At 35.8% G+C, this 12,079-nt stretch overlaps 1 protein-coding gene across 2 annotated transcripts in view; it reads left to right on the forward strand.

Annotated features, from left to right (window-relative positions):
* The window catches only part of LOC131077299 (vacuolar protein sorting-associated protein 54, chloroplastic), a 158,783-nt gene that overhangs the window by 73,340 nt on the left and 73,364 nt on the right, over positions 1-12,079 (forward strand). For both annotated transcript variants that reach the window (XM_058014762.2, XM_058014763.2), the window contains exons 8-9: positions 29-117; positions 6,045-6,310. In XM_058014762.2, the coding sequence (XP_057870745.1) occupies positions 29-117; positions 6,045-6,310 (355 nt within the window). The remainder of the gene's footprint in view (positions 1-28; positions 118-6,044; positions 6,311-12,079) is intronic.

The raw sequence follows: 12,079 nt of genomic DNA on the forward strand, positions 1-12,079 counted from the left end.
ATAGCTAATGGATGGATCTATCGTTCAGGTGGGGGATTTTCATTGGCAAGTAAATTGAGAAGTCTTTCTTCTGAAAGTTTTGTTCGACTTCTTGCTGCCATTTTCAGAGTTGTACAGGTAATGCTGTATATGAAAAATCTTTGAGAATTTTCTATTTTGCAAAGAGCTTTTGGTACCATGTAGAGCATTGTCTGAGTAATTAGTAATTACTTGTGTTTCAAAGCTCATTTAGGCATAAGCACTGGGTTCTTCTAAATGTCTGTCAGCTGGGTTCACATTGCTGAAAAAGTACTATTGAATGAAGCTTCGAAATATGTAGCTGAAGACTGTTATGTGATGTTGATTTGTTAAAAACATACTTAAATTGTTTTTAAGTTTTCAAATTTTTTGGATCTCTTTTTTGTGGTTTATGTTATGCAAGGAAGACTGTCACCGGAGTTCCAAAATACAATGAACAACATGGATTGAATAGAAATCCAACATACGGTCCAGCTCAAAAACTGAACTCAGGCAATCTCTACTCTCAAGAATAAAATCTCCATTAGGCAGAGGAGAAGGGAAGGGAAAGGAGGGCAGACCAACCCAGACAATACCAATCCATTCATTTCGAAATAGAAGGCAACCAACATTGCAATATACAAATATATTTTCAATGAAAGCCCTTAGAATTATGTTGATCTAAAATGTGGCAACAAAGCGATACGGAATTGTGGATCTGTTGCTTTGTTGCCATTTTGGAGTTTATTATTCAAGGGATTTAATATGTTCACTATATGAAACACTATTGTGATAGATCTGTTGCTTTGCTGCGATTCCCTTTCAATATATTTTTATGTTCTTTATTTCTACATGTCCACTTTAATCAACATTACAATAAAATTAGAAAGCATACAAACAACGTGCGTGTTCAACTTCAATGTTGAAACATGTAAAAGAATGCATTATGCTGATACAACCCATCCACTTAAGGTGGTTCAAATAACATATTTCAATTTGGAAAGAGGACTCAAATGTTCTTCAAAATACAACATTATGAATGTACAATAAGGAAATACATGAAATGGGAAACCTTGTCACTTAGATCACGATCTTGGAGCTTTTCCCAAGATCCTTAGCCTCCAATGATGTTTTCCACATCATTCAACCTCATGGAATCCAAAGATCAACTCCCAGTATGCTAGGAGATAGTGACATAGGCCAAAACACACTCACGCAATACACACGGTGCTAGCTTTTTCTTTTTAGTTAATTAACTTTTAAGCTTTATTTAGCATTTAGCTTTTTCTTTTTAGTTAATTACCTTTTAGCTCTTTAATCTTTTACTTTAACGTTATGTTCTAATTATAGAACGTCGTCTTGTAACCTCTATATATATGTGTGTATGTCTTTCAATGTAATCATCCGATTATTGAATCATTCATTCAATTTATTTTTCAGTAAGCACACAACAAACACAACATGCAAATATGACTTAGTGACATCAAAAAGGGATGAAGTATTATAAATCATCATAAGCAAGGCAAAAGACAAAAAGGGCTAGATCCTAAAGAGGGAATAGGTAGTGTCATTGCAATGGCCTAAAGTAGCACTAGCCGAGTGGAATCAAGTACACCTCTCATAGGAGACGAGGTTACTCAACCATACATGTTCCAATGCTCCTGGAGTGGGCATGTCTTCTGCACTCACCCTAAGTCTAGACAAGCACTCCAGGCATAATAAGCACCATTATCTTGGTGCATTCTAATTCCCATGTGTTTCTTTAGTTATGACTTATTTAAGAGACTTTCACACAAGATATCCTCGGTTCCCTTTTTGCCTCGACCAATGTTGGAAGCCATTCCCATACTTCTAACACCTACATCATAGGTTCACTGCAACTCTCAACAATTGAGTGTGGTGTGCAAAACAAGGCAAAAATTTGGTGCAAGAAAATTTTCAACATAATCATAACATGAATATTACAAAAAGTCATGAAGGAGACTCAAATTTCCCATTCCAAAACATCTGAATCACTTGTAAAGTTCAAATTTTATAATTTTTCTTCAATACAAAGGCCAGAAATTTTCACGTGGACTCCATTTATGAGACCTCCAATTTCAAATTTTTAAATTTCGAAAAATTAGAAGTACCCTATGCCTCCAAAAATACATAATACCTATTCTATGAAGTCAATTTTGTTTTCCGGACATTTTAAAAAATTTGGGTATTATGGGGGCACAAAATGGATAATGAAAATTTTCAAAAACAATTTAAATTAATTATTTTTGCACAAGTTGAAACCTAAATGGGAAAGTAGTATGCTCCCTTAAGGATGAGCATGGCATCCTAATGGAAAAGCATAAATGAAATGGGGAGAAATTAGGGACTTAAGTCAAAATTGAAGGTACATAAACAATGAAAACATGCAAAAGTCCAAAACTGGGGTATTGGAATCCACCAACACATGATCACAAACCTATTCCTACCCCCATCCAATCCACTCCCCAACTTTTCCCAAATCAAGTTCTCACCATTTTTTTAAATTCCAATTTTGCGATGAGAGCAATTTCTTCCAAAAATGGAAATTGATAAAAAAAGAAAAGATGTTCTTTTCTTTTATTCTATTTGAGCCTTTTCCTACTTCCTTTTTCCACTTTTCTAATTTAAATTTACTTTTCCTAATTGTTTCCATTCAATAATTGAAAACAAGTAAACATTCAACCTCATTTAATCTTCACAATTTAAATAATGATGAAAACACATATATGCAACCCCAAAAGAATTATTTACCCCCATATTGCAACGAGTAATTTGAACTATCATTTAATACCTGAAAATTTCATCTACGGGCAATCTACAAATTGGTAATTCTCAACATGAATGGACTTTGAAATCACCTTTAATTTGGATCTAGGTTAACCCATGTAATACACAACACATATCGTACTCAAATTGAGTATTGGGTATAGCAAGGGAAGGGCCCAATGTAACATCTCCAAATATAACCACCATTGGAGAATAACTTAGACTTATGTAACCAGGTGGAGAAATAACCCTGTACCTCTACAAGAGCACAATAGTGGGGCATGGAGATTGATGTTTATCAAAGTTCACTGTAGAGATCCCCAATGGAATCTTGCCCATTTCAATTTTTTTCACTGAGTTATTTTGTCAAACAATATGCATACTCTCAAGGGTTTCAGTTTGGTAGTGGTATTGATAGAGTTTATTGCAGATTTCTTTGTTCAATAATCAAGATTCGCATTAACTGAAATGATTGTATCAACTAAAGAGCAATATATTATAATATTTCTTTATCAAGCCAATATGCTAACCAATAAGCTTAGAACATAATAGCAGTGTCCAACTCAATATGAAGTCTGAATCTAGAATGTGCTTGTTCAGGAGTCATATCAGCAATTAGACTTGAGTTGCAACAATAATACACAATGCAGAGATATTGTTTTCTGAGAGTAAATTGCTTGGAAATGAAGTTAATGATATCCAATGTCTCCACACAATCAGCAAACTAGAAGCTTTGATGATTCCCAAGTCTTCACCAAACACCTAGCATAACTGGTTAATACTGAAGTGAAAATACAAGTGATATTGCTCTGAATTCTCCACATCCAGCACCAAACAGGAGCACGTCCTCCAGTAAGGTCCCAAATGCACAGATAATCGCTCAATATGGTTAGTTCTATCTTTGAACTTGCCCAGGTTTGGGTTAATGCTCACATCTAAGAAGAGGAGGTTGTTATGCTCAGCACTCCTTTAGATTGGCAGCCAGAAATTAACATATTTGTTTTCAAGGTGCAAATTGTCTCTTGTTCCTGTCAGCATGTCTAGCCCCGTCCTTGGTGCATATGCTAAACTCATGCCTAGATAGAATATCTTTATCGACCAGCCTTATTCTCAAACTCACGCCATGAATGATCTCACCATCAACAAATTGGGCACCTTCCTCTCTGCGATCAGAAAGTACCCTCTTCGCAATGACATAAAGTTATGCCATGAACAGTATTGGAGGGATTCACGCCAAGCTTAAATAGACCACTGGTAAGAGCTGGCCTCCTTTTTATCCTGCTTACTTCCGTCATGCAGTAGCCACAGTATGACCTCTGACTCTCCAAATAATGCTATGCTTGTGTTAAAAAAGAGAGTGGCCCAAAATGGACAGCTCCTCAGCCATTTACAAATCTCAAGGGGTATTACACCCAGCAGAAGAAATGTTAAATGACTAGCAAGGGTAAATTTGTGGCTTTCATACTTAATACCCCAAGATTAATAATAGATATGAATGAGTTCTCATTCAGAAATGAGAGAATCAAAAACTTTTAAAACATAGAAGAAAAGAACTTGCTGAAATTTGTCTTCAAAGAAATCACAAATTTCTAGACCTCGAACTTTGAATCCAGTTGCAAAATTTGAGTGTTTCTGCCAAAATCATTAGCCAGGATAGATCTTTCGCCACGGAAGCCAATCTTCGTTGAGAGGGTTTTTGTCCTCAGGAAGACTGATTCAAACCAAGTCCGATTCCAAAACCCTAAGGGTTTCACAAGAGACAAATAACATAAACTGCATAATCTGTATGATACCAAATGAGCTCTCAACTCCCTTTTTATAAGCTTTTTTGAGAACTCTCTAAAAAAATCCATTATAAAATCCCTTTACTATAACCTTATAACCCCCAAAAGTGGTTTATTTATGTTTAAAACATTTCCGGCACTTAGTCACTTTTCACCATTTCATCATTTAAAAATTTCAATTGGCTTTCCAATAAGCTATAATACTGAGGTGCCCAATAAATTATTTTAATTAAAATGGCAACCTTAGTAATTTAATTAAATATAGCTCAAAATTACACCCAAGAAGGGACAATGGTCAAAATGCATTGGAATTGAAAACTTACTGTGTAGGAATGATACTGATGATTAAATATGATAATCGGACTGGACTGGGTGACTTATTATAAATAGACAATCCCTCGAAGAATCTTGAAGAACAAACTGGAAGCAGGACATAAAATCTGAAAGTGTCATATAACTCCAGTAAACCATCTGAGCTCACTGGTAACATCAAACAACCAATTTGATGAAAGCCTAGAAGATCAGTGCAAACTGCAAAGCTAGAGAACCTGAAAATGGGGACATTAGGTTCCCTTGAGGGTGGGATTTGGCTATGAGGAGATCATCTTGCAATAAGGTACAAGATTGTGTGAATAAGGGTATAACTATATTACATTCAAATATAGTCACTGGAGATGTGGTTAAAGATATAGGGATGCAGTCTCCATCCCTAAGCCCGAGTTGCCTAGTGAGTATGTTACATCATAGCAATATGTACACAACTTTTTTCTTATGAGCACAACTAGTAGTGGATTCCTGTTCCCACTTGGAAGATGACATTCATAAAGTTAGGATTGTGCTGATAATGGTTACAAACTGAAGATGATCTGCCTTCATCAGAAAATTGTTGTTGTGATAAATGCTTTATTATTGCTTTACTCCAGTATAGGTTGCTTCAAAATCATAAGTACTGTCTTTTTCCATTTATTGTAGAAATATGTGCTGATATGTACATATGGATTTGACTTCATTATAGTTTAGTTTGTCAGGTCCAAAACTATTCTGAACCCCTTTGAGATGGACAATAGAATTACTAATCATTGCAGGTGATAAAGTTATTAACAGTAGATGTTCTTTTATTCTCATAGATTTTGTATAATGCTAAGTCTTGTCATACTATATTTATTTCTTTTTAGCAATTATGCACTATGTTCATGATTTTTTTATTGCATATGTCATAGGTAAGGCATAAATATGGTTCTAACAAGAACATGTTCAAGAGAGGTTCAAGAGAAGAGCATTTTTCCAACCTGAGCAATGTAGTTTGAAATGCATACTATAACATACTATTAAAGGCATTGATAGTTCATTATCAGATTAATATAGTTTATACTTCACTTTTTGCTTCCAGGACATGCTGTTCATTACCAATCCTGTCATTGAAGATTTAAAACAGAAAAGCGAATGTGAATTGTGAATGCTTTATTGTTTCTGTAGGTGCATCTATTACAAGCAGCAGAGGTCAAGAAGGTGATAGAGTGGATAATGGGAGGGCTTGATGGTTATTATGCTGCGGATGCTGTTGCTGCAGCCTTTGCATCAGGTGCAGCAGCAGCAGCTGCTGCAGAAGCCGCTCAGGAATCAGATGTTTTACTTGGTTCTCGTTTTCTTGTTTCTACTCCACATAATGCTTCTCATGGTAACTTGCTTCTGGGAAAGGCAAATGAAGCTGCAAGTCCCTCCAATGTTTCTAAAAATTTCAGGTAAAATTCAGTGCTTTTAATACCTATCACCATGCTGAAGTAATATGCAGAACATAATAAAGACATATTTTTGGTGCAAATTGAAGGCAAGCAAGATGGCACAGCGCAAAATAAATAGCACAAGATAAATCTGTTGTATGTTTCTTAATGTTCTTTTCAACAAAAGCATTCGTCAGAAACCATAGTGTTACCCACGGTTTCTCAACATTTCAGGTTTATAACCCAAGGAATTTTGGACTATGTTTCCTGTTTGAATTTAGATTTTGGAATTGTCTTCTCATTTTGAAATTTGCGTAGAACAGTCCCTTTGCCAAACAAATCACATCATAGGAAATATATAAAACACAATATAATTCAGTGTGGTCACTTTTTTTGAAATTATGTCAATATATATATTGAAAACTCACTTCCAGAGAAAATTGATTCAACATTAGATTTTGATGTTTTGGGGCAGACGAATTCCTACAGTACTTGTTGAATCCTTTCTATTACTCGCACTTTAACAATCACAATCAGCTCTTATATAATGACCTATTAGAAGCATCGAAGCTGTTGTTCTTATGTGCATCCTAAATTAGATAGGATAAAAGAGACACTTTATTTTTTAATGAAGCCATGCAAATAAGGTTAGTTTAATAAGTTTTCGATATGGATACAAAAGGTACAACGGAACTGAATATGATAATGTGGTCATGTTAGAGAAAAGATATAAATGGCTACTGTGATTCAGAAACAAGTGCCAACACTTTGAAGTTACTTCCGAAGACATTTGATTTTTGAATATAGAAGAGGAAGTTGATGTATCAACTAGAAGATCTCATGCAATTCCAGTGGTAGCAATAGCAATAAAAAAATGTTAACAATGAAGTTTGCATGACCCCGATGAAGCATAATAACCCCATGAAAAGAAGACATCTTATAGACATAAACAAATGGAAAGGAAGTTTGATTTTTAGCACATAGTAGAAATCAAAGCTAGATGTTGCTGAAGGCAACTATAAAGATATATGAAGTACTTTGTGACTACAAGAAAATGCCACAGAAGGAGATACAAGTGAAATGACTGCCATGGTGAGATGCTCTTGATCATAAGTTTCCTTATCGGAACATGATTGCCATGGTCATGAATTTAGAGTTGGAAATAAAAAATATTAAAGGGAATGTTTGCTGAAATTTCAAAGTACATAAATACTTGCAAAACCTTGTTGGTTTCAGCCACAGTGTGAGAGTATAAAACTCTCCTAATTTAGGGAAGGCTCCCCCTCTACTACTACTAACACTAATCTAATTTGGGTGGGATGACATCTTATTCTCTTTCTTCAGAACAAACGATATTCTTTCTCTTATTTTAGAAAAGAAGTTACAGCAACAACAGTAAATACATAAATGAAACTTTTTGTAGGATTTTTTAGAACAAAAAGGGAAGCAAAGTTTCCATGAAAGCACAAAGACTTCCGTCACTTTTCTTAATGTTTTAGCAACACAGAAATTTGAAACAAGATACATAGAATTTATCCCGGGAAAACCCTCCACTTGAGGGTGAAAAACCCAGCCCACTCAAAAATGAACTTTATTATATCTCTGAAAATGAATACAACTGTTGATAGTTTCAGATTACTATCAATCACAATAAGATAAGATAAGTTTGATTCTCTAGAAATCAATCATGACAATGAAGTCAAATGATACCTCACATATACATTCTATAAACCTTCATAAGTCTGAAAACTCTGAACACAGAAAACATAAAATATTACTGATCTGACAGACTTCATACACATTATTCTCAACTTGCTACGAGACAAAATTGAAAGCCAGCAATATGACTATCAATCTGCCGAAGAAGAAGAAGACCACGAAAATAGAAGATCGATATACATAAAGAATCGCAAGGCAAGTGAAGAGGCTCCACGATGGAAGGGGAAGAGTCACCGACAGTCACATAAATATTCGACTGACATCCACATAGACATCTCACCAACAACAGTCAAAGCGATGCAAGAAAGAAAACAGTAACTGAAGCCACGAATTAAATAAGAGACGTTGGAGAGGAGAATAGATATCATTTTAGATCTCTATTGCAGCTATAACTTCAACACTCCCTCTTAGCAAGAGAGAGATCTTCATTTCATCATCTCATGACAGGTACATACAGCTGCAATCAAAGAAAGTCAACAGAGTCTCATCACAGATTTTATTCAATAAAGTTGCTATCTCATCATAACAATATTCACCATAGCTACTTCTAGAGGGTGAATCAGAAAATAGAAAATAAAGTCATAGAGTCACACACATGACTTCCACCATGGCTACTCCCAGAGGGTGGATCCACCATAGCTACTCCTAGAGGGCGGAACAAGGGATTTCACCTTGAACTTCTCTCACAGAGAAGAACTCATTAACAAGGGATTTCACCTCGAACTTCTCTCGCAGAGAAGAACTCATTAACAAGGGATTTCACCTCGAACTTCTCTGGTAGGGAAGAACTCATTAACCAAAAGATGTGGCTTCCTCTAAAGCTGAAAGAATCAGGCTCCCTCTAAAGTTGAAAGTCAAGCTCCCTCTGAAGTTGAAGTGAGGCTCCCTCTGAGTGGTAATTCCTCCTCTTCAAGAAAACGTCTATAGTCACCAACTCAATCTCATGGCAACCATCATCAAGGTCTTCCTTCCTTGAATGCAATCTCTCATCATCCGTATGCTCTCTAGTCTGTCCCGAAAGCATTAAGAGAGATTACTAATAGTTCAAGACTATCTCGAAGAGAAATATTAATGCTAGAATCATACATGATTCACTATCCCAATGATATAGCATGAATTAATAACAACATGAAAAATTCATGAACATCATTCAACCACAAAGAAAATACTTATCTCTCTATAAGTTAGTCTTCCACCAATGTTCTTTCCTAATCTCGCTGAGCATTGGAATTTTCAACCATACTAAAGCATCTAGTGATAATGATTGCGTGGCCTTCGGCCCTCGTCATCAATCACTGTCTATCTTCAATTCAGTGACAATCATATTTACACGCAGGAATCGCTCAGAGCACACCTTCAAAGAAAATCGCTAAAAAAAACCAATTCCTTCACCAAAGCTGTTTTGATTTCAAAATCCTTGAAGAACAGAGAATACACGAATAGAAGAAACACACAGCTTCTGAAGCAACCGCTCAACAAAGGATGAAACGTCTTCAAAAGATTGTAGCAACTCTTTCGTTTAGAAGTACTCAAATCGCATGCATAAGTTTTGACAAGTAGCTGATTGACATCTGCAATCTGTTGATTGAACTCCCTTAAAAGCACAAGATCTACCTTCAGGCATTTAGGCTAAATAGAAGGAACCTCGCTCTGATACCATGTTAATGTTTTAGCATCACATAAATCTGAAACAAGATACATAGAATTTATCCTTGGAAAACCCTCCACTTGAGGGTGAAAAACCCAGCCCACTCAAAAATGAACTTTATTATATCTCTGAAAATGAATACAACTGTTGATAGTTTCAGATTACTATCAATCACAATAAGATAAGATAAGTTTGATTCTCTACAAATCAATCACGACAATGAAGTCAAATGATACCTCACATATACATTCTATAAACCTTCATAAGTCTGAAAACTCTGAACATAGAAAACATAAAATATTACTGATTTGACAGACTCCATACACATTATTCTCAACTTGCTACGAGACAAAATTGGAAGCCAACAATATGACTATCAATCTGCTGAAGAAGAAAACCACGAAAATAGAAGAGCGATATACATAAAGAATCGCAAGGCAAGTGAAGAGGCTCCACGATGGAAGGGGAAGAGTCACCGACAACCACACAAGTGAAGAGGCTCCATGATGGAAGGGGAAGAGTGACCGACAACCACATAAATATTCCATTGACATCCACATAGACATCTCACCGATAGCAGTCAAAGCGATGCAAGAAAGAAAACAGTAACTAGAGCCACAAATTAAATAAGAGACGTTGGAGAGGAGAATAGATATCATTTTAGATCTCTATCACAGCTATAACTTCAACAACTTCCTTAGGATGGAAAAATAGAAATGAAAGCACAAAGTCTTCAGCACTCCTACTGTCCTATCAACCTTCTGAAAATAATAACAGTGTACAACACACATCAGCTCAAAGTCTGTCCATATGATGCACTTCACCTTACATGCACAGGTCTTAAAAATAAAAGCTGCACAAAGTCTACAAGTCATCTCCTTACTTGAGCTTTCTACACTACCTCCAAACGTGGTAAGCAACTCAAAGTTTGCAATACCAAGTCTGAAAACCAAACCTATAACTCTAAATACAATTAGCAACTCTTAGTCCGCAAGATTGAATTTAAATCCCTCTTGAACAATAGAACAAAAAGCACAATCAATTCCAGAAAATGTCGTCACTTAACAACCTGAATTGGCACAAAGTCTCAACATAGCTTGCCTCTTTGATTGAAAGCAATTTGATTTACATCTAAGCTCAAAGTCTTAGAGTGCACAAACAAACTGGCAAAATTTTGTTGCATTGCCAAATGATCTCCATTACATAGAGCACCCTCGTCTATATATAGGAGAGGGGTTGAGAGAAAAATGTGGGAGAAGTCTAACCAACTAAGACTTATTCCACAACTAACTATGACTTATTCAAATTACAGTCCTATTGTCTTTCGAATTGTAATTTGCTTACATGCAATTACAATTTACAAGAACGCAAGTAATGTGATTACTTGCAATTACGATTTTTGACATTACATGTAATTTGTTAAAACCAAATTACAAATGCGTAATTGAAATTACTCTAAGTATCCAAGACACGACTCTATTTATATCATCCTCTGTTTGATCTTCATGCTATTATAAGACACTCTGTAATTGAAGTACTCGGGTTTAGGAATGGCATCTTGAAACGGAACAAGAACTTGCACCCTTGATAGTCTTTGTGTCCTTGGCCAGCGAACTTTAACCTTATCACATGCTTGGGTTAGTACCATTTCTTCTAGAAGAAAATTCTTCTCTTCGTTGTGTTCTTTCTTTATGCTTGATTCACTTTGTCACTGGATGACTTCTATTTACAGATGACTTCATGAGGATTATTGACCCTTGGGCTGTCCCATGAATTACTGTTGTATCTCTTCTTCTTTTGTTCACTGATGAAGAACCCATAACACCTTATTCAAGATGAAATTGTTATAAAACAATGCCCATGCCTTGATTTGTTGGTTTGATAGATCGTGTGTGCAAACAAGAATGACAAGGGAAAGGATAAATTGATGCAAAAATGGGTCCACAAGTGAATTTCGGGATTTGAGGACTGCATTACATGTGGAAAAACAAGAGCATTGACTTACTTCATATGTGTAATGGGAAAATACAAGTTTGCACTTGTAATTGGATTATAGAGACTCATTTTCAAGTGTTTTTGAGTGCATTTTGGACCAATTTCGGGTTTTGGAAGGTGGAATACGAGTGCAATGTAGGGAAATTTTTTTACACTTCCACTTGTAATCGGGTCTTGGAGACCCGATTACAAGTGTGTATTGCTTGCAAATGACTGGGAAAAATCTTCTTGAATGTTTGGGATGTGCAAAATGGGAAGAGATGCTGAAACTTTCACTTGCAATCGGGTCTTGTAGACCCGAATGCAAGTAAGCGAGTTTGCATATAAACTTGTAGCAAGGACCTTAAGATTCAGTTACACATAAAAGAGGCTTAGCAAGATATATAGACACTTGCATTCATCACTCAAAAAGATAGGTGACTTGGCTA

The sequence above is a fragment of the Cryptomeria japonica genome, chromosome 8, assembly GCF_030272615.1.
Source record: "Cryptomeria japonica chromosome 8, Sugi_1.0, whole genome shotgun sequence".
Taxonomy (NCBI): domain Eukaryota; kingdom Viridiplantae; phylum Streptophyta; class Pinopsida; order Cupressales; family Cupressaceae; genus Cryptomeria; species Cryptomeria japonica.